Source organism: Aquarana catesbeiana, linkage group LG01 (genome assembly GCF_042186555.1).
Source record: "Aquarana catesbeiana isolate 2022-GZ linkage group LG01, ASM4218655v1, whole genome shotgun sequence".
Taxonomy (NCBI): Eukaryota; Metazoa; Chordata; class Amphibia; order Anura; family Ranidae; genus Aquarana; species Aquarana catesbeiana.
In genome coordinates this window covers 840887056-840911523 of record NC_133324.1, presented here as the reverse complement: position 1 = coordinate 840911523, position 24468 = coordinate 840887056, and the positions used below count along the sequence as shown (strand labels likewise).

The following is a 24468-nucleotide window of genomic DNA, read 5'->3' as shown; positions in this document are numbered from 1 at the left end:
TTTCACCACGCCAGTGGCTACTGATCAAGGATGCATGCACTGTCCTGTCACCATTTGAGGAGGCCACGAGGATGGTGAGTAGTGACAGTGCATGCATCAGTGATACTGTCCTTCTTGTCTTCTTTTTGGAGCACATGCTTTGTGAAATAATGGAGGAGAAGAAAGAAGAAAGAAGAAAGAAGAAAGAAGAAAGAAGATTTTGTCAGCATGGAGGTGGAGGATAACACTCAGCATCAGCAGCAGACTTCAAGGGATCGTTTTCAGTCCTCAGAAACCCATGGAGTTGTACGTGGCTGGGAGGAGGTAATTGAGTAGCATGTGATCCTTAGTGACCCAGAGGACTCAGGATTGAATGCCTCTGCAAACTTATGCTGCATGGCCTCCCTGATCCTGCAAAAGGACCCTAGGATTCGTGGTATCAAGGAGAGGGATCATTACTGGCTGGCAACCCTTCTTGATCCACGTTACAAGGGTAAGGTTGCAGAACTTATCCAGCCTTTGCAGAGGTAGCAGAGAATGAAACATCTTTGGGAGGCCTTGCAGAAAGGTTTGTGCAATGTGTTTCCAGAGCCTGGGAGGTTACAATTTCCTGGTGCTGGACAACGTGTTGCTGAGGCTTCGTTCAGTCACAGAAAGAGCGGTGGAGAAGGTGGCCGGCTGACCGATGCTTTCAGACAATTCTTCAGTCCTCAGCGCAAAGGTCTGATCGGTTCCAGCAATCATCACCAGCGTCTGAATTACATGTTGCAGGAATATCTAGGAGCAAGATCAGACTTGGAGACCTTTCCAACAGAACATCCATTGGGTTACTGGGTCTTGAGGATGGACCACTGGCCAGAGCTTACTCAATATGCAATTGAGCTACTGGCCTGTCCTGCATCCAGCATTCTTTCTGAATGCACATTCAGTGCTGCTGGAGGCTTTGTAACCGATCACAGCGTGCGCCTGTCCACAGACTCTGTTGATCGGCTCACATTCATAAAAATGAATCAGTCTTGGATCACCAGCTACCAAGCACCTGATGCTGATGTACCCGATTGATTTTTCTATGGATGTGGGATCCCTTGAAGACTGCATATGCTGAGTGACTATCCTATTATGCTGAGTGACTATCTTATTCCTTCTCAATCTTCATGATGATAGCTTCTAAGAATATTTTTGGTTCAGGGCACCACCACCACTGCCTAAGGCCCAATTTTTCTACCCCTGTTTAACAGGGGCGTGTAATTATAATTTTTGATCAAATATTTAACAGCAGGGCTCGTTCCTGCACTCAACAAGAGTATCTGTGAGGGGTTGCAGTGTTGTGGCACCACCACCACTGCCTAAGGCCCAATTTTCTGCCCCTGTTTAACATAGGCATGTAATTACAATTTGTGTTTAAATATGTAACAGCAGGGCTCGTTCCTGTGCTCAACAAGAGTATTTGTGAGGCTTTACAGTATTGTGCCACCACCTCCACCGCCTAAGGCCCAAATTTTCTGCCCCTATTTAACAGGCGCGTGTAATTACAATTTTTGATTTAATATTTCACAACAGGGCCCATTCCTACGCTCAACAAGAGTATCTGTGAGGCTTTACAGTGTTGTGCCACCACCACCACCACCACCTCCTAAGGCCCGATTTTTCTGCCCCTGTTTAACTGGGGCATGTAATTACAATTTTTTCTAATATTTCACAACAGGGCCCGTTACTGCGATCAACAAGAGTATCTGTGAGGCTTTACAGTGTTGTGCCACCACCACCACCTAAGGCCCAATTTTTCTGCCCCTGTTTAACAGGGGCATGTATTTACAATTCTTGATATAATATTTCACAGCAGGGCCCGTTCCAGCGCCCCCCAAGAGTAACTGTGAGGGCTTACAGTGTTCTGGTACCACCAACACCTAAGGCCCAATTTTCCACAGAGTGTGTAGGGCAGGCCATATAGTATATACAGACGGTCCCCAATTTTCAAACATCTGACTTACAAATGACTCCTACTTACAAGCGGAGGGAGACAACAGGAAGTGAGAGGAAATCTACCCCCAGGAAGGGAAATTTTTCTCCTGTAAGAGTTCATTTTGGAAAAAGGTGTCTCCACTGATGCTTTATCACTAATCCTAGTTTCCCTAATAACCCAAAATTTTCAAAATCCAATTGTCATTGGGACAGAAAGTGAGGTGAAATCTTCTGAACAGGGGCACAGACAGCAAAACTAATGTTACAGGGGTGATAACCCTTCCCTATGTTATCCAAAAAGCTTAAAAATAGTTTTTTTGGCTGAAGCTACACTTTAAAAATGTACCTGTTCCAAATTACAAACATATTCAACCTAAGAACAAACCTACAGTCCCTATCTTGTTTGTAACCCGGGGACCGCCTGTATACTGCTGTTCAGAATATATAGGGCCTGGGGGCCCCACGCCTTTTATTTTGTAATTTGGGTGCGGGGTTTCCCTTAATAACCATACCAGATCCAGAGGGCCTGGTAATGGGCAGGGGGGGGAGGGGGCCATGCCGTTTTTCTCAATAATTTTCATCTATATTGCCGGGACCCGACATTACATTACAGCCGCAAGCAGTTTTAAATTACTTTTATTCCTTTAGAAATGTCATTTTGTGCAGGGACTGTTCTAAACACGGGAAAAATGCACCACTTTACAGGAATACTATAGTCACCCACCAGGCATGATATTTAAAGGAATATTTCACTTTTATTGTTTCACTTTAAGCATTATTAAAACCACTGCTCCCGAAAAAACTGCAGTTTTTAAAACTTTTTTTGCATTGTACATGTCCCCTGGGGCAGGACCCAGGTCCCCAAACACTTTTTATGACAATAACTTGCATATTAGCCTTTAAAATTAGCACTTTTGATTTTTCACGTTCGAGTCCCATAGACGTTAACGGTGTTCGCGTCTTCGCACAAATTTTTTGCCTGTTCGCATGCCGTAAAGGGGAGGAACCAGGAGCACTGGCGGGAACTGAATAAGAGGTGGATTGGGGCTGCTTTTTCCAAAACCGTTAAATAGACCAGGTAAGTATAACACATATGTTATTTTATTTGTAATTTTTTAAGCTAAAACCTTTAATACCACTTTCAGGTAAAAAACGTTCTACCTTTACAACCACTCTAACCACTTGTCGACCAGCCACTGTCATTACACTGCGGCAGGTCGGCACGATGGCTCCTTGAAAAATCACAGATCGCTGCCATTACTAGTAAAAGAAATAATAATAATAATAATAATAATAATAATAATAATAATAAAAATACCATAAATCTATCCTCTGTTTTGTAGATGCTATAACTTTCAAGCAAACCAATCAATATACGCTTACTGCGATTTTTATTACCAAAAATATGTAGAAGAATCCATATCGGCCTAAACTGAGAAAAAAATTAGCTTTTTTTTAAAAAAAATGGGGATATTTATTATAGCAAAAAGTACAAAATATTGTGTTTTTTTCAAAATTGACGCTCTTTGTTTATAGCGCAAAAAATAAAAACCGCAGAGATGATCAAATACCACCAAAAGAAAGCTCTATTTGTGGGAAAAAAAGGACGTCAATTTTGTTTGGGTACAGCATCTCACGACTGCGCAATTGTCAGTCAAAGCGACACAGTGCCGTATCGCAAAAAATACTCTGGTCATTGAGCAGCCAAATCTTCCGGGGCTGAAGTGGTTAAAATAATTTTCTTTGCGTTTTGAAATGGTGGAAAGACCTGCAAGGACAACCATTTGTTTTGAACTTGTTTTTACTTTTTCCTGTACATAAAATTGGGTCAACAAGCCCTAAGTCTAGGTTCACATCTATGCGGTTGCGGTTCATGCGGTTTTCAGGTGCGTTTTGCGGTGTTTTGCGTTTTTAAACCCGTGTTTTTGATGCAATTTTGCTTGCAGTTTTTATGAATTTTGCATTTCTTTTGTCTTTAAATACACTGTATATAACTGGTTGCTAAGGAGCGGGCCGGGAAGCTGGCCGCTGCGTCCTTAACAGCTGATGAGTCATCAGCTGTCAGCAGGGCGCCCCTTAGCTATTTAGGAAATGTCACACAGTGGAGCAGGCAGACTTCGGGAGCGTTCGTCGCGAGCGGAGCTTTTTTTTTTCTTTTCAAGTCCAGTGGTGGCGGCGGGCATTGTGATTGACAATGGCTCTACATTGGGGGACATTTTTTTGTTTGTTTTTTTTAATAAAGGACTTTTTTTTAATAAAGGTCTTTTTTTCATTTACATTTCATTTTCATACAAATTCACATGGGGGAGGGGGGGGGTACAGGATCTCTTGTTAACCACTTCAGCCCCGGAAGAATTTACCCCCTTCCTGACCAGGCCATTTTTTGCGATACGGCACTGCGTCACTTTAAATTGCGCGGTTGTGCATGTTGTACCCAAACAAAATTTATGTCCTTTTTTCCCCACAAATAGAGATTTCTTTTGGTGGTATTTGATCACCTCTGTGGTTTTTATTTTTTTGTGCTATAAACAAAAAAAGTCACAATTTTGAAAAAAAAACAAAAAAACAACACAACATTTTGTACTTTTTGCTATAATAAATATCCCAAAATTAAAAAACAAAAATTTTATATATATATATATATATATATATATATATATATATATATATATATATTTTTTTTTTTTTTGGTAAAAAAAAAAAAAAAAAATCGCAATAAGCTTATATTGATTGGTTTGCACAAAAGTTATAGCGTCTACAAAATAGGGGATAGATTTATGGCATTTTTATTTTTTACTAGTAATGGCGGTGATCTGCGTTTTTAATCGGGACTGCAAAATTGCAACGGACACGTCGGACACTTTTGACACTTTTTTGCGACCAGTGACATTTATACAGCGATCAGAGCTAACAATAGCCAGTGATTACTTTATAAATGTCACTGGCAGGGAAGGGGTTAACACTAGGGGGTGATCAAAGGGTTAACCGTGTTCCCTATGTGCGTTTCGAACTGTGGGGGGGAATGTGGCTGACTAGAGGAGGAGACAGATCACTGTTCCTAATCACTAGGAACAGACAATCTGTCTATCCTCCCCTGACAGAACCAGAATTTGAGTGTTTGAAACACACAGATCCCGGTTCTTGCTCTGTCACAAGTGATCGCGGGTGCCCGGCGGTCATCGCGCCCGCCAGGCACGTGCCTGCTACAGCGTCTTAACTGCTTTAGCCCCGGAAGATTTTACCCCCTTCTTGACCAGAGCACTTTTTGCAATTCGGCACTGTGCCGCTTTAACTGACAATTGCACGGTCGTGTGACGTTGCACCCAAACAAAATTGACGTCCTTTTTTTCCCCATAAATAGTGCTTTCTCTTGGTGGTATTTGATCACCTCTGCGGTTTTTATTTTTTGCGCTATAAACAAAAAAAGAGCGCCAATTAAAAAAAAAAAAAAAAAAAAAGCAATATTTTTTACTTATAATAAATATCCCCTAAAATGTATTCTACTACATATTTTTGGTAAAAAAAAAAAAAAAAATCACAATAAGCGTATATTGATTAGTTTGCGCAAAAGTTATAGGGTCTACAAAATAGGGGATAGTTTTATGGCATTTTTATTATTATTTTTTTTTTTACTAGTAATGGCGGCGATCTGTCGGGACTGCGACATTATGGCAGACACATCGGACAATTTTGACACATTTTTGGGACCATTGGCATTTATACAGTGATCAGTGCAATAAAAATGCATTGATTACTGTAAAAATGTCACTGGCAGGGAAGGGGTTAACACAAGGGGGCGATTGAGGGGTTAACTGTGTTCTAACTGAAGGGGGGAGGGGACTGTGTAGGGGAGATGACAGATCACTGTTCATACTTTGTATGAACAGACGATCTGTCTCTTCTCCCCTCAGAGAACCAGAAACTGTGTGTTTACACACACACAGATCCTGGTTCTCCGTGTGTCAGCAGCGATCGCAGGAGCCCGGAGGTGATCGTGACCGCCGGGCACTCGCATCGGCTCCGGGGGCGAGCAACAGCTAGTGGCCCCCCTGGGCGACGTTACATAATGTCGCTTTGTCGAGCGATGCCATTCTGCCGCAGTATAACTGCGGAGGCTGGTTGGCAAGTGGTTAAAGAGCCAGGGTACAGCTACGATGGCTCGCCAAGGGGAGCCATCCTGCAGCAGTATAACTGTGGCGGGCTGGTCAGGAAACGGTTAAAGTAGGCTTCCAGATTCCGATAAGCCCTGTGCCCGAAAACCCCCACAACAACAGCCCAGGGTTGTGGGGAAGAGCCCCTTGTCCCCATCAACATGGAGATAAGGTGCTTTGGGTTTGGGGGCTGACTGCTGATGACTCATCGGTTGTTCCTAGCCCACTCCTTAGCAACCAGCTATACACAGTGTGTTAAAAAAAAAAAAAAAAAGCATCAAAAATGCAGCACTTGCATTTTTGGTGTGGCTCCCTGACCCTTTCCAAAAATGCATTGGATGAAAAATGCTTAGATGTGAATGTGTACTATAGGAAAACATGGTATATGGACTGTAGTGCATTTCTGCAAACTGCAAAACACACTAAAAAACGCATAGGTATGAACGTAGGGTAAAACAAGACTACCTGGCTGGACTGAACTCATTGGCAAGTACCACACTAGAGCACTATCACAATTAACAAACCAAAGCAGTATAAATTTGACATTTCTACATAAGATTACTACATACTTGTTTTGCAGGGTAAACAAAGAAAAGTTTTCTGTCCAGCTGATCAAAGCTTCTCAGATCACACAGTACAACCAGATTAGAGATAAGCTAGCACCAGTTCAGGTTCAGGTGTTTACAAAAGAAGACTTCCCAGTGTTGCAATAGGAAAATAAATACTTTAAAGAAAGCTTATGTCATGCAGTAAAATGACTTACTGTAGAGGAAGTCAATCACTAGCTGAAATCTGTGTACTGTGCTGCCACTCCTTCCTGTTACTGGAGTAACTGCTGTCCATAGTAACTCAATGACTGGCAGGTCAGAGCAGGACTGGCTGGGTCATTAAAACAGGCAGAGGACTGTGGACCAAAACCACATTTCAGATTTCCTGCTACCTGAATAGAGGCAGCCGGCCACAGGATCACATCAATATAAAGCCAGAATGGAATCGTTATCCACTAACACCACAAATACTGAGGATCAGATTCATCATCTTCTTCTGATTCTGACACAGATTAAACAATTTAATAGCCATGTGCAAGATGTACTAGAGGAAGCTTCCCCTAAAAACAAGGAAAATGTAGAGGAATTGATCTTCGCACTAATTCCACTAATGCAAGATCTCATTAGAACTTTCTGCGAAAAGATAAACAGAACAACAGAAACATTAAAGCCTACACTTCACCTCCTAAACAGGATTCAGGACACTTTTCAGGACATGAGCTCAGTGACTGGTAAGAAAATACTTGCACTGTATACAGTATACTGACTTATTTGGAAGAAACAATGTTGTATTATTTTTAATAGTCTGCTCTTAAAGTGTATGAGATATTGTTCTCTTTTTTTTTTTTGTATATTTTTCTAACACATTGCAGATTGCCCTTTTTTATTTTTTTTACCCAAAAAGTTATTTAGGGGTATTTTAATAAAGCAGTAAATGTGACATTCACCAAACATTCAATGCTGGTAAATCTTTCTGCTGTATGCGTTTTAAATTTCAGTGATTTATTCACCTGGAATGAAAGTAACATTCACTACTTTAATCATTTGCAACTTGTGAACATTACTGGTACCGCACCACAGGAAAAAAAGGTCTATTATTTTTTATTTGTTATAAAAATTAAACATGAATAAAATATTCAGATTTTAAAAATCCATTCAACTCAAAAATATACTAAAATATACTAATTTGTTTTCTTATACCCCTCCTGCTTAACCCTCACCAATTATGATAGATCTATTTATCTATCTATCTATCTATCTATCTATCTATCTATCTATCTATCTATCTATCTATCTATCTATCTATCTATCTATCTATCTATCTATCTATCTATCTATCTATCTATCTATCTGGTATATTTTCATATCACATTTTTACAAAATAATTACTATGGTGTGGTACTGTTTTAGTCCATGCGTTCTTATTGCAACAAATTTATGCTATTGTTCGGAAATGGTACCTCAGCAAGTTACCAAATTCTTAACACTCACTACTTTATAAATGTAGCGCTACCTCCGTAGGGGCCGCTGGTGAACAGGGACCCCCCACCCTGCACAGCCAGACACACCGAACTTCCACAGCACACTTGAGTCAGGAAACAGTCCAGCAACTTTGTTTTGTTTATTAGGGGTATTAAACTTGGATAGGGATATTATGGGATGGCCACTTGACTCATCAGCAAAAGAAACTCTTCAGGGACACAACTATATACAATCCATATATACACTCCTCTTCTGCCTCCTGCACAAATCTTGCTTGCAGAAACACTCATACCCAGCTGGAAGACTGTTCCAGATCCAGTAACAGCCCTTTATAGGCAGGGACTGCGTGTCCCTTTGGTGTGTAGAAAAGTCCCAGTGTGCAGCTGCCTTTTAGTGTGCAGCACCCCCTCTTCAGGCACTGCCAGCCCGCCTGGCTCTAGCTGCCCCTTTCACTAGCCCTCCTGGCTAATCTTCCACAGTCCTCCCAAACTGACTCTACAACCATCTCAGACTGCCATTCCCCAGTCCTCCCAGACTGTCTCTCAGGCCTCCAAAACTGTCTCACTCATCAGCCACCTGGCTGTCTTCTCCCTGGAGATCTCCATCTCCAGCTGTCCTCACTGCTGCTCCCGTGCCACTGGACAGGACTCCTCCTTGTGTTGTGAGAGGATCCCTCCTGCACCCAAGCCCCAGGCCCGAGCCCCCCCCCAGAATAGGGGGCTCCCATCAAGGGCCTCAGACGGCCTCCTCAGTAGTCCATCACCAGCTTTCACCCGAACTCCTCTGTTCCTGCTGGCCCGACTCAGAGTATTTAAGAGGTCCCTCCCTCTACAGGCCCATTTGGCCGTGGGATTGGTTGGGGCCCTCATCAATACCCCAGGCAGCTCCTCCTAACCTCCCTCCTATTCTTCTGGTAGTTTCTGCAAAGTTCCAGGAAGTAGGGCGGGGGGGACCCATCAGAGATGCTGCCTGATGAGTCATTCCAGCATCCCTGGATCACTTACCCTGACCCAGATTCAAACACAGGCTTGGCTGCCTAAATTTACCTACACTACCAAAAAAAAAAAAAAAACTATCACAATAAGCTAGAGGGTGCTACAAATATGTTCCGAAAAAGTGTAAGTAAAGGCATTTTTTTTTTCTTATTGTTAGATAAAGTAGTAAAGGCTTAGACCCTTTGACAAGTTTTTATTGCGGTCAACACCCCTTCCTCTTTCTGGGAAGACTCACCACTCTATTTATCTGCATGATCATTTTCATTTAAACAGAAATTACAGGGACATTTTCAATCAGAGCAATCAGGAAGGGAAAATCCTTCAATATGGACACCTGCTTCTGTGACAACTCTAATGCCCCATACACATGGTCGGACATTGATCGGACATTCTGACAACAAAATCCATGGATTTTTTCCGACGGATGTTGGCTCAAACTTGTCTTGCATACACACGGTCGCACAAAGTTGGCGGAAAATCCAATCGTTCCGAACGCGGTGACGTAAAACACGTACGTTGGGACTATAAACAGGGCAATAGCCAATTGCTCTCATCTCTTAATTTATTCTGAGCATGCGTGGCACTTTGTCCGTCGGATTTGTCTACACACGATCGGAATTTAAAGGATCGGATTTTGTTGTCGGAAAATTTTATAGCAGGCTCTCAAACTTTGTATGTCGGAAATTCCGATGGAAAAAGTCCAATGGAGCCCACACACGGTCGGAATTTCTGATAACAAGCTCCGATTGTACATATTCCGTTGCAAAGTCCGACCGTGTGTACAGGGCATAAGAAGGGAATTCCATTCATTTTGGAGAGATTTCCACTAATTTTTTGTTGCATTCTCTATCTATACTCTTTCTAAAAAGTAAAAAAAAGTTAATTAGACTTAATGGTAACTCTTTTTCTAGGAGTCTTCCAGGACAACCTCTGAGACATAGGGCTCCTCCCTCTGGGACAGGAAACATGTACACCCAAATAGCTTAAAGTTGGTCCTCCAGGCCACCCTCTTCAGTTTCCACCGGAAGGCTCTGAAAGACATAACACACTGTCAGTATATACCTCCAACACCAGTCGAAAAAAAAAAAAAAACACCGGATGGAAAACCAGGCTGTCCTGGAAGACTCCTAGAAAAAGAGTTACCGGTAATGCTGCGTATACATGAGCGGAATGTCCGACAGAAAAAGTCAGACAGAAGCCTTTCATCGTATATTCCGATTGTGTGTATGCCTCATCGGACTTCTTTTTTCAAAAATTCTGACGGACCTAGAAATAGAACATGTTCTAAATATTTCCAATGGAACCAATTCCTATCAGGAAAACCGCTCGTCTGTATGCTGTTCCGACGGACCAAAAACGGTGCATGCTCTGAAGCAAGTATGAGACGGAAGCTATTGAACTTTCTTTTTCTAGTCCTGTTGTATGTGTTGTATGTCACTGCGTTCTTGACGGTCGGACTTTGGTGTGATCTTGTGTACGCAAGACAGTTTATTCTGGCGGGAAAACCGGTCATGTGTACGCGGCATAAGTCTAACTCCGGTTTTCTCCTTTCGTCTTCCAGAACAGCCTCTAAGATAAGCAAGAAACTTATTCTGTCAGGGCGGGACCACTGCCTGGAAAACCTTTGATCCCAATGTCTGACTTCCTGAAGTTCTTACTGACCTCAAGATAATCCAAAAGGCTTCTAACATCCAATAAACTAAAGGTTCCTTCCTCATCTACTTCTGAGGTGGAATAAAATGTTGGTAAAATAATGTCCTGCCTTCTGTGAAATGCAGACAATACCTTAGGACAAAACTAGGATCTCTTTTGAGCACAACCCTATCCTCCAAAATTACCAAAAATGGTTCTCGAATTGAGAGCACCTGCAACTCACTCACCCTTCTGGCTGAAGTGATTGCTATAAAAAATACTGCCTTAAGTACCACCCACTTAACCTCCAATTTCTCCTGTAAGCGCGCTGAGGACCAAGGACAGATCCCAGGTGGGGAAGGCCCGAACCTTCTCTGGCCTGGACCTAGAGAGGGCCTTGAAGAAGTTCTTAACAAATTGATCCTGCTGTAGTGAGACTTGAAGAAAATCACTCAAAGCTGTGGTCTGCACCTTTAGCGTGCTGATAGAAAGGCCTAGCTCTACTCCTGCCTGAAAAAAATCCAGAACTGCAGGAATCCCAGGTTGTTCCAGCCCCTGTTCTGCTAACCAGGAATTGAACCTTCTCTATACTTTGGTATAAATGGCCCTGGTTTCTGGCTTACGGCGGTTTAGAAGGGTCTAAATCACTCTCTGAGAAACCCTGAGCCCTTAACAGCTGTTCCTCAGATACCATGCTGTAAGTCTGAGGGTCTCTACCTGAGGGTGCCGGATAGGACCCCGATCCTCCCTCACTGGGAGAGGCAATGGAGGATATATGGCAAGCCTCCTTATGTTGGCAAACCAGGCTCTCTTTGGCCAAAATGGAGCAAAATGAGGTCCGTCGTTTCAGTCAAAAGTTTCTGGAGAACTGCAGCTTTTAGTCTCACTGGGGGAAAGGCATAGCAAAGGTTGAATTGCCATGCATTGGTGAAAGCATCTATCCCTCTGGCTCGATCCAGCGGATGGAGGGAGAAAAACTATGTAACCTTCTTGTTGCTCTGAGGCAAAGATGTCCACCTCCGGCCGTCCCCAAGACCGCACGATCTCCTTGAACACATCCATGTTTAGGGACCATTCATCCTGTCTTATTCATTGGAGGGTGAGAAAATCCCCCAGTGAGTTTTGAGTCCCTTTTAAATCAATGTCCGTCAAAGAAGCCAGGTTTAGTTCAGCCCAACTGAAAATCTCCCTTGCTATAAACTGCAGAGCAGGGCTCCTGCCCCCCCCACTTGTTTAAATATGCCGCATTGTCTGTCCGCGCCTGCAGATGCTGCCCTTTTATCTGAGACTGGAAGGTCTCTATAGCCCTCTGAATCACTAGGAGCTCCCTCTGATTCCAGGTCCATCTGGCTTCCACTGGAGACCAAGTCCCCTGAGCTAAGGCTTCCTCCAAGTGAGCGCCACAGCGGAAAGAACTGGCGTCTGTCGTCATCACTAAGGCTGAAGGTCTGGCCCATAAAAGACCCCTGTCTAGATTGTGATGGGCCCGCCACCACCACAGAGCCCTCTTGACCTTGGTTCATAGGGACATAGGCTGATCTAAGCTGTGCTTGTCACCATTCCAGCAATGTAGCATCTAGCATGAGACCTTGCAGTGGACGCTGGTGAAGTCTTGCCCAGGGGACTGCTGGGAAACAGGACGTCAGACCTATCACCCTCATGACCTCTCTAAACTGGGCTTGGGACAAGGGGCCTCATTCCCACAACCCTTGCCCAGTGGTTGTGTGGGTCTGCGGGTGGGGGGGCTTATCAGAATCTGGAAGCCCCCATTAACAAGAGGGCTCCCAGATCCCGTCCCCCTATGTGAATGGGTATGGAGTACATTGTACCCCATACCCATTCATTCACCAAAAAAAAGTGTCAAAAAGTAAAAACAACAACACACAGTTTTTAACTATTAAAAAAAAAAAAAAAAAAATTAAGGAAAGTGTCCCGCGATGTCCATCTTCAATCACAGTGCAGACGGACCAATAAAATAGAAAGAATAAAAAAGCTCTGCCTCGATGGGAGGCGTCCTGCAAACTGCTGTCTCAGGCTGTGACAGATGTTATATAGGCAAGGGTAGGGCCACCCAGTGACGTAACCAAGTGACCAGCCCCTTTTGACATCATGTGCCATCAGAGGGGGCGGGGTCATCCGGTTACATCAGCGGGTGGCCCGCCCTTGCCTATATAGCAGCTGTCACAGCAAAAAGACATAAGTCGCCGGGAGGCCTCCCATGGAGACAGTATTTTCAGTTTTTTTTTTCTATTTTTTCGGGTCCGTCTGCACCGTGATTGAAAATGGATGGACATTGTGGGACACTTTTTTTTAAATAAAGGAATTGTCAAAAAATGTGTATTGTTGTTTTTACTTTTTGACACTTTTGGTGAATGTGTAGAGGTACAATTTATCCCATTCCCATTTTCATAGGGGGGCGGGATCTGGGGGCTCCCCCTTGTTAAAGGGGGCTTCCAGATTCCGATAAGCCCCCCGCAACCACTGGGCAAGGGTTGTGGGGATGAGGCCCTTGTCCCCATCAACCTATAGGTAGTGTAAATATCTCCTAAACACATAGTGTTTAGGAGATATTTACATTACATGTAGCCAGTGACATCACTGGTGCATGCACTCTGAAGGAATGACCACGGGTGCCGTTCCTTCCGAGCATGCACAGGAGTGATGTCATCGCGTCTTGGACCAATCACAGAGACGGAGCCCGCGAACCCGCGAAAGACGGGTGCAAAATGGAAGCGGCTGACATTGTGGTGCTGGAACAGCTTCATTTTAAGGTAAGTTTCACATAATGTGCTAGTATGTGATGCATACTAGCACATTATGCCTTTACCTTGCAGGATGAAGAAAATATAAAAAATGTTCAGCAGTATACAACCGCTTTAACTACTTCACACCCCACCCACTATCATATGACATCCGCAGGAGGGATCTCCCATCCTGGGCGGGCGTCATATGACGCCCTGGGCTTCCCGGCTATCTGGGGGGCGCGCGCCTGCTGTGTCACTCGGGAGCCGATGCACGTGCCCGGCTGCCACGATGTCGCCTGGCACCCACGATTGCCAGATAACAGAGCAGGCCCGTGGATCTGTGTGTGTAAACACACAAACACAAACACAGATCTACGTCCTGTCAGGTGAGAGGAGACCGATGGTGTGTTCCCACTAGAGAGGTCTCCTCCCCTTGTGAATCCCCTCCCCCTACAGTTAGAATCACTCCCTAGGTAACACATTTAACCCCTTGATCACCCCCTAGCATTAACCCCTTCCCTGCCAGTGACATTTATACAGTAATCAATGCATTTTTATAGCACTGATCGCTGAATGGTTCCAAAATGGTGTCAAAAGTGTCCGATCTGTCCGCCTCAATGTCACGGTAAAAAATGCAGATCGCCGCCATTACTAGTAAAAAAAAAAATATTTTATAAAAATGACATAAAACTATCCCCTATTTTGTAGACACTATAACTTTTGCGCAAACCAATCAATATACGCTTATCTACAAAAATATGTAGAAGAATACATATCGGCCTAAACTGAGGAAAAAAAGGGATATTTAATATAGCAAAAAGTAAAAAATGTTGTGGTTTTTTTTCCAACTTGTCGCTCTTCTTTTGTTTATAGCGCAAAACATAAAAACCGCAGAGATGATCAAATACCACCAAAAGAAAGCTCTATTTGTGGGGAAAAAATTATATGAATTTAATTTGGGTAAAGTGTTGCATGACTGCGCAATTGTCATTCAGATTGCAACAGCGCTGAAAACTGAATATTGGCTTGGGCAGGAAGGGGCTGAAAATGCCCTGTATTGAAGTGGTTAAGGAACCAAGGTAAGGTTCAATTCATTAAGCTATAACACCAACATAAGGATCTTTTTCTTGCCCACATGACTATAATTTCTCAAAACTCATTGGACCCATTGGTTTGAAAACAACAAATTTTTTGTAGAAAAAAAAAAAAGGTATTCTTTTGACATGTGTTAGTTATGTGAATTGAGCCTATAATATACAGAGACTGATCCTCTTCTTGGAGTCTGTAATTTAGTTAAGAAATTATTATCTAAATTGCTAATACTTTGAATATATGTTTCAGGTTGCTTAAAAGATTTATTGGTGAGAAGGATTAGACACTATGGTTACAAACAAAGGCAGCAAGATAAATCCTTAATGCTACTAGGGTTGTTAAGTAATCATGTGGTAGATATGCTGCTACCTGATACCTACAATTGTTGTCCAGTAAATTATCTTTTTTTTCCAACAAGGAATCAACATATACCCTTGTAGGTAGAAGAAGGTAGAGAAGGCTGGAGGGTAAGGGGTGGTACACTATTAGCTAAATATACCAGCATAACAGCATTTCCCTGGCAAAATGGGATATGCATTATATGAAAAGAACCCATTTTTTAAATAGACAAGGTAAAATAGTTAAATATCATAAATGTATAGAAGGACACAAAAGCATGACATTATAAGTTCATAAATTCTAAAACTTTACTTGAAGCGCAACTCCACTTTTGTTGAGAAAAAAATATTCCCCTCTGGGTGACCTTTGTACATTGGAAGGATTTTAACAAACTTTGTTACAGATTCCCACCTTTTGTTATTCTGAAGAAATCACTGTTTGTTCCTTTTCCTATTTTGAGTATCTCACCACAAATGACAATTTGGTTGCAGGGGATGCCAAACATCTTACTGTAGAATTCTGGGAAAATCAGTGAGCCAATCACACAAGCAGGAAATTATGTTTATAGGGTGCATTGTGTACACATTATGTGTACAGAACACATCCAGGTTGCCATATTGCATTGCACTTTACTAGGGTTGTCCCGATACCACTTTTTTAGGACCAAGTACAAGTACCGATACTTTTTTTCAAGTACTCGCCGATACCGATTACCGATACTTTTTTTTTAATGTCACGTGACGGTGTTTTTTTTTTTTTTTTTTTTTTTTAACAGTGTTTTCTTTATTTTTTTTTGGGGGGGGGGGGGGTGAACGGTGTATGTGTGTGTGTTTTTGTTTTTTTTTTTACAATTTTTATTTCTTACAATAATATTTTTTTTTATTCTTTATATGGTTTTTTTTTTTTTATTATTTATTTATTTTTTTTTTTAATCAGCCCTGTTGGGGGGCTTTGGTGAGATATCAGGGGTCTTAACAGACCTCTGATATCTCCCCCTTGAGACAGAGAAAGAGACAGAGGATAGAGATTCCCCAGTCCCTTTCTCTGCAGCCTCAGCTGCACTGAGAATGAATGGAGAGAAGACAGCGGCTCCTCTCCATTCATAAACTGACACATCGTAATCACAAGAGATTACAATGTTTCAGTTATGTGAATGGACAGAGTCAGCTGACTCTGTCCATTCACACAGCGGAGAGAGACAGCAGAACGGAGGGGACAGAGAAGGAGAAGGGAACGGAGGGGACAGCGGAGAGACACAGGGAAGGAGAGAGGAACGGAGGGGGACAGCGGAGAGACACAGGGAAGGAGAGAGGAACAGAGGGGGACAGCGGAGAGACACAGCAGAACGGAGGGGACAGCGGAGAGGCACAGAGAAGGAGAGAGGAATGGAGGGGGACAGCGGAGAGACACAGCAGAACGGAGGGGACAGCGGAGAGACACAGCAGAACGGAGGGGACAGCGGAGAGACACAGGGAAGGAGAGAGGAACAGAGGGGGACAGCGGAGGGGGACAGAGGAAAGGAGGGGGCATGGAGGAGGATGCAGTGACATACAGCGGTGAGCGATCACCGCTGTATGTCACTAAAGCTGCTGAAAGCCGCTGGGGGAGAATCTTGTAACTCCCCCACGCGCCGATCACAGCTGTCCTCTAGGTATCGGGGGAAGCATCGGGAGCATTTGCCCGAGTACAAGTACTTGGGCAAATGTTCGGTATCGGTGCCGATACCGATACTAGTATCGGTATCGGGACAACCCTACACTTTACAGAAAATGACAGATCTGCAGATTGAAAAAGGAAAGGTAATTTTTAATCACATTCAACAACAATATGACTTGTGTCGCATTTGTATATGCTATATTATTTTTTTATTTGGATTTATTTTTTTCAATGAAAGTGGAGTTACCCTTTAAGCACTTCCCGCCCGGCCTATAGCAAAATGACGGCCAGTCGGTGGTTCAGTTATCCTCACTGGGCGTCATATGACGTCCAGCAGGATAACAGCCTAAGCGCGCCCTTGGGGGTGCGTATCGTGGCGATCGGTGGTGTGTCAGTCTGATGTAAACAGGAAGAGCCATTTATCGGCGGCTCTCCTGATAGGAGTGTCTGCGCTGATTGTATATCAGTGCAGCCCCCCCCCCCGTGAATGCCCATACTGGATCACCAGGGATGCCCACAACAGATGGATGACCAGGGATGCCCCCAAGGGCATCGCGGCGATCAGTGGTGTGTCAGTCTGATGTAAACAGGAAGAGCCATTTATCGGCTTTTCCTCACTCGCATCTGATAGATGTGAGTAAAGGAGAGCCGATCGGCGGCTCTCCTGACAGGGGGGTCTGCGCTGATTGTTTATCAATGCAGCCCCCCCACGAATGCCCACACTGGACCACCAGGGATGCCCACAACAGATGGATGACTAGGGTTGCCACCCTAGATCGCCAGGGATGCCAGTAAGTGCCCAAATAATGCCAATCAGTGCCCACACATCTTGCCAGTCAGTGCCTGCCAGATGTCTCCTCATCAGTGATGCCCAGCAGTGCCATCTATCAGTGTCCATCAGTGCCACCCATCAGTGCCACCTATCAGTGCCCATACATGTCCATCAGTGCCCACCTATCAGTGCCAATCAGTGCCCGTTAGTGCAGCGTCATCAGTGCCATCAGTGAAGGAGAAAACGTATTTATTTACAAAATTTTATAACAGAAACAAAGGAAAACTATTTTTTCAAAATGTTCGTTTTTTTTTTATTTATTGCGAAAAAAATAAAAATGGCAGCAGTGACCAAATACCACCAAAAGAAAGCTCTATTTGTGGGAACAAAATGATAAAAAAAATTTGTTTGGGTACAGTGTAGCATGACCGCGCAATTGTCATTCAGATTGCAAAAGCACTGAAAGCTAAAAAGGGACAAAAGCATTGACATTGAGCAAATGCAGAATGCCTACCATGAGGTCTTTATAATACACACTATTCAAAGAGTAACGTTTCCTATCTCTTGACTGTTAGAAGAATAGGCATAAAGCCACAATATCACACCTAGTACCTAGCACCTTCATATAATAAACACAAAAACAGTTGTTGATTGGAAAGGCAAGGCCACGGCTTTATTTATCCATAGTCAACACAAGTCCAATAAATAACTCAAACCTGAACATAAAGGTTGCAGGAATGAATATGCCTGTCACAGCAGAGCTGCGAACATCCAAACCTAACATAGGCTACACGCCTGAACTAAGCATAAGTTCAGGATAAGAACAGTCTGAACACCAACCACTGAGGCGATTACCCAGATAATTTGTAGATGACAAGGTGACAATCCGCATAAAGTTGTGAATGTATTTCATTTTTTTCTTTTATTAAAGGGAGAAGGGGATCTTCTCATGTAGGAGGCAGAAGTCCAAAGAGGATGTACTCCATCCCACAGGTAGTTTTATACCGCTCAACCTGGCTCACTCACCTTAGAGCCTAAAGGGAGAACTCCACACTACCTGCCAACATGCTTCAAAATAGTCAGTCACCCCTTTCCTTAAGATGCAAGTGCTCCTTCAACATCTTCTTTAGGAAGCCTGGTTTAAAATCAACATTGCTTGCTGGTAATGCAGGTAGCCTTTGGAGCCAGTAACATAAAATCATGGCATTGTACAGTTGCAATAAAAAGTATGTGAACCTTTTGGAATGATATGGATTTCTGCACAAATTGGTCATAAAATGTGATCTGATCTTCATCTAAGTCACAACAATAGACAATCACAGTCTGCTTAAACTAATAACACACAAAGAATTAAATGTTACCATGTTTTTATTGAACACACCATGTAAACATTCACAGTGCAGGTAGAAAAAGTATGTGAACCCTTGGATTTAATAACTGGTTGAACCTTCTTTGGCAGCAATAACTTCAACTAAACGTTTCCTGTAGTTGCAGATCAGACATGCACAATGGTCAGGAGTAATTCTTGACCATTCCTCTTTACAGAACTATTTCAGTTCAGCAATATTCTTGGGATGTCTGGTGTGAATCGCTTTCTTGAGGTCATGCCACAGCATCTCAATCGGGTTGAGGTCAGGACTCTGACTGGGCCACTCCAGAAGGCGTATTTTCTTCTGTTTATGCCATTCTGTTTTTGATTTACGTCTATGCTTTGGGTCGTTGTCCTGTTGCAACATCCATCTTCTGTTGAGCTTCGGCTGGTGGACAGAAGGCCTTAGGGTCTCCTGCAAAATGTCTTGATAAACTTGGGAATTAATTTTTTCTTTGATGATAGCAATCCATCCAGGCCCTGATGCAGCAAAGCAGCCCCAAACCATGATACCCCCACCACCATACTTCACAGTTGGGATGAGGTTTTGATGTTGGTGTGCTGTGCCTCTTCCTCCACACATAGTGTTGTGTGTTTCTTCCAAACAACTCAACTTTGGTTTCATCTGTCCACAGAATATTTTGCCAGTACTGCTGTGGAACATCCAGGTGCTCTTGTACAAACTGTAAAAGTGCAGCAATGTTTTTTTTGGACAGCTGTAGCTTCCTCTGTGGTATCCTCCCATGAAATCCACTCTTGTTTAGTGTTTTATGTATCGTAGATTAACAGGTATGTTAGCATATGCCAGAGACTTTTGTAAGTCTTTAGCTGACACTCTAGGATTCTTCTTCACCTCATTAAGCAGTCTGCGCTGTGCTCTTGCAGTCATCTTTACAGGACGCCCAATCAACCGTGCTGAACTTTCTCCTTTAATAGACAATTTGTCTTACCGTGGACTGATGAACAGTAAAAGCTTTTGGAGATACTTTTATAACCCTTTCCAGCTTTATGCAAGTCAACAATTCTTAATCGTAGGTCTTCTGAGTGCTCTTTTGTGTGAGGCATAATTCACATCAGGCAATGCTTCTTGTGAAAAGCAAACCCAGAACTGGTGTGTGTTTTTTATAGGGCAGGGCAGCTGTAACCAACACCTCCAATCTCATCTCATTGATTGGACTCCAGTTGGCTGACACCTCACTCCAATTAGCTCTTGGAGATCTCATTAGTCTAGGGGTTCACATACTTTTTCCACCTGTACTGTGAATGTTTACATGGTGTGTTCAATTAGTTTAAGCAGACTGTGATTGTCTATTGTTGTGACTTAGATGAAGATCAGATCACATTTTATGACCAATTTGTGCAGAAATCCATATCATTCCAAAAGGGTTCACATACTTTTTATTGCAACTGTATACCCCGGTTCCCTCCATAGCTGTAATGGAGAATGGGACATGATCTGGTTTCACTCACTGTTGAAGCTATGCATTTCTGTACATTGGTGTAGTACACACAGAAAAACTTGGCAACATCAAGAGGCTTAAACTACATTACAGATTACCTCAATCCACTCTCCTTCTCCATTATATGGTTATTGTCTAGGTGACAACACGCAGTCATTGGCCAACAGTACAGTCAGGGCCAGTTCACACCACATGCAGTCAAGTGCATTTTTGTCCGTATAAAAATGCATGGAAAGTAGGTTCTATGGTTTCCAGTGGCATAGTTCACACCAGTGCAGTCAGTTCCAGGGCTTTTCAGTTCCAGAAAAATAAGAACATGCTGCATTTTTCCTGCACTGGACTGTACTGAAACGCAGTAAAATGGATCAAAAATGCACTGGACCTAGTATAGAAAAAAAGCACTGGAATGCATCTGGAAAGGCATCAAAACACGCATGCAGAAACGCATCCGGAATGGATCTGGAGTGCGTTTTTGAGGTGTGAACTGGCCGTCAGTCCTCACAGCAGGAAGTGGAACTTCCAGGTTTTAAACTTCTCCCCTATAAAAAAAACCTGTCATAAGAAAAATGTATAGGTTGCTGACTTTCTCTGAAAATTATTGTTGCCTGGCTGTTATAGTGATACTATGGCTTCAATATTTCTGAGTCACCGACTTGTAATGAGAATGAAGATCAGAAGTTCTGGAACAGCTTACCTGTTGCAGGTCACTGACACCGAAAGTACCGAACCTAAGGGCCATCATAACAACCAGGCAACTAGCATTTTTAGAAAGAGTTCAGTAAGCAAATGCAGCCTCTAAATTTCACTAATGGCACATTTTACTTGATCATTGCTCTTCTAATTCATATAGAATCTGTAGCTATCTTTATCCCTACCTAGATTGTATTAACTAGAGGACCCATGTTGTCCATATCCATCAGTAACAAACAGGACCCCTGCCTGCCTGTTCTCACTTCTTCATTTACACACATACTGGAGATGTGGAGGATATGGGGACCCCACAATGGAGTTCAGAACTGGGTGTGGTCCCTAGAACCAACACTTGGTAATTTGGATTATTTTAATGAAAAGGACTTAGGTGAGGCTCAGTTTATCTGAGCAGGAGAATTAAGTCATACAAATAGGACTTTTACCCTGACCAAGACATGGATCTTTTCGAAGTTAAAAAAAATATATCCATATGTTTATTAGAAAACATATTGTAACATGGGGGACCATTAGCTCAAGTTGATAGATGCATTTTTGTGCAATGAGTCCACATCAGACAGGCATTTATAGTTAAGGGCCTGGTAGCCCGTGTTTATTAAACAGAACAAAAAAAGTCCACTCAGGAATCACACACAGGGGTTTAAACGTCATTCAGACATAACTGAAAATGCTAGCCCACCTTGCCACACTTCAGCAGCACTGCTGCTATAGATACTGGTCCCTCAAACCACCAGCTCTTCCAGGCCCACAGTCTTAGATACATACAGTCTTAGGCCCTTCAATGCACACAGCTTCTGGCTCCTTGGACGCACACAGCTTTGAGCTTCTTAACGCACACAGTGTCTATCTTCACACATAGACTCTTTCACTAACAGTCACAGCTCCAACTCCACCTTCTTCCTCCTTCTGCTCTCACCAGCCCCTCGTTATATGGGCTGTGTGCACTTGGGCACACACCCTGCTGGGTATCCTCAAGACCCGGACACAGGGTTGAAGATCCTGTCCCACCCAAGACTCTTAGGGATCTCCAAACTACAGAGTCCCATCCGGGGATAGCAAAATCCTGAGAAAAAATTGCCAGAGCAGTTTTCTCCATTTAAACTCTACACTCTGTAGTCCTGCAGTCCGCAGATATGCAAACTCTGTGTCCCTTTTACATCCAATTTCATAGGGACAGAGCCTTGCTCTGCCACAATACATTAGAAGCACTTAATAATGACCTAATTATGCCCAGGTCCACTATGCAGGACATGGAAATCTGGAAGGATTTCTCTATTAATGATTTCATGCACTATTTCATTCAGGGAACGGATTGTTAATAATGATACTCTGGAACTCATTAATCTTGACTACCCTGAACTCCTACCTTCTATGCAATGCTTAAAAAGCACAAAAACCTTAAAGATTCTCCTGAACGTCCAATTGTCTTGGGAATTAGGCGTATCACTGAAAAGACAAGCATGGTTGTGGACTACTATTTACGCCCACATGGCATAGCTTTGCGTTTATATCAACAAGACATCTGTGACATGTTATTAGTAGTAGAGGGCACATACTTACCTCGGAATGCATAGCTGGTCACCACTGATGTGGAGGTGCTATATAGCACAATACCTCATGAGTAGTGAACGGTTCGAGCCAAGCAAAAGTTCAGCCCGAACATCGCCTGTTTGCCTGTTTGGCGAACACCCAAGTTTGCTGGGCGCTCAGCAGGATGTTCGCCCACCGAGTACCCCACAATGCACTGACATTTAGGGCACAGAGCACTGTCAGAGCCCTGATTGGACAAAGTGATGATGACATTCACCAATAACAACTCAGTGCTCATAGTCCCTCCTCACACCATAAAAGGTTCCTTCCAATCCGAAGCTTTTGCAGTGTGTTGTGTAGTGTGAGTATAGTGTGTTCACTTATTGTGACTCTGAGTGTTGAGTGTTAGTGTAGTATTAGTATAGTGTGTGAGTAAACTGTGCCAGTATAGTGTAGTTTGTTAGTGTAGAGTGGTGTTTAACACAGCATTACATAACATTTAGTGTTGTATACAGACTAATACCCCGTACACTCGGTCGGACATTGATCGGACATTCCGACAACAAAATCCTAGGATTTTTTCCGACGGATGTTGGCTCAAACTTGTTTTGCGTACACACGGTCGCACAAAGTTGTCGGAATTTCCGATTGCCAAGAACGCGGTGACGTAAACCACGTATGACGAGACTAGAAAAGGCCAGTTCAGAACCAAGCGCGGCACCCTTTGGGCTCCTTTTATTCATAGTATTCATAGTTAGTAAGGTTGAATAAAGACACCAGTCCATCGAGTTCAACCTGAGCGAGTGTGGGTGCATGTCTACAATTGTCCCTATATTTTTATTTAAGGTACCCATATAGCGCTGTCAATTTTATGCTCCACATATATATCGCACACTCACATCGGCCCCTACCCTCAAGGAGCCCACAATCCAAGGTCCCTAACATTCATATACTAGGGCCAATTTTGGACAGAAGCCAATTAACCTACCAGCATGTCTTTGGAGTGTGGGAGGAAACCGGAGTACCAGGAGGAAACCAACGCAGGTAAAGGGAGAACATGCAAACTCCAGGCAGGTAGCGTCGTGGTTGGGATTTGAACCAGCGACCCTTCTTACTGCTAGCTGAGAGTGCTACTCACTACACCACTGTGCTGCCCTTTTGCTAATCTCGTGTTAGTAAAAGTTTGGTGAGAGACAATTCGTGCTTTTTCAGACTCGTGGGTTTCAGGTCGTTGTCTGCTGTTCAGTTTGTGCTTGTGGGTTTGTATCTGCTCTTCAAGCTACGCGTGACTTGTCATTAAGTTCTTGTTCGTTCGTTACTGTTTTTCAGGTCGCTCTTCACAGGCCTTGCTGTTTTTCAGTGCGTTCTGTTACTTCGTTCTGAGCAGCCGACCGTTTTCTAGCCATGTTGCGTATATGTACTCCTCGTAGAGTTCGTGCTGTGCGGGGGCTTGGTGTTGGGGTCCTGACCTTGACACAAGTCCAGTCCATGAACAGGGTGGGGAGGAGTTCATGGACCAAGAATTGGTTGCTTCAGCATGACCAGTTCTGTCATATGCCTTTGCTCCGTGAGATCCGTGAGAATAATCCTGACGATTTCAGGAACTTTCTCCAGATGACGGACCCCGTATTTCACCGTTTGTTGGCTTTGCTGACCCCCTATATTAGCAGGCAAGATACCTGCATGAGGCAAGCCATCACTCCGGAGCAGAGGCTAGTCGCCACCCTGCGGTACTTGGCGACGGGGAGAAGCCTGCAGGACCTCAAGTTCTCGACAGGCATCTCCCCCCAGGCTCTGGGAATCATTATTCCAGAGACCTGTTCTGCCATCATCCAGGTCCTGCAGAAGGAGTCAGACAAAAAACAGAAAAGAAAGGGCGCACCGGCCTTGTGAATTATCCTTAAAAAAGTTTATTACAAAAGAACACATAAAAAAAACTACTCACAAGGGTAGATGGAAATCACGCATAAAGTAGGCTCTGAAGAAGAAGGCACCTCCTTCGAAACGCGTCAGCCAGCAGCTGTCTGCACGTCCTTAGGTCTGGAGACT

At 43.4% G+C, this 24468-nt stretch overlaps 1 protein-coding gene across 2 annotated transcripts in view; it reads left to right on the top strand.

Annotated features, from left to right (window-relative positions):
* Positions 1-24468, top strand: part of DTHD1 (death domain containing 1) — a 187747-nt gene that overhangs the window by 45076 nt on the left and 118203 nt on the right. The window contains exon 1 of one of the 2 annotated variants that reach the window (XM_073608965.1): positions 6912-7371. The exons of the other annotated variant lie outside the window; for it this stretch is intronic. Coding sequence (XP_073465066.1) covers positions 7080-7371 — 292 coding nt within the window. The 5' untranslated portion in view covers positions 6912-7079. Of the gene's footprint in view, positions 1-6911; positions 7372-24468 lie in introns of those variants that run through there. 2 annotated transcript variants of the gene reach the window in all.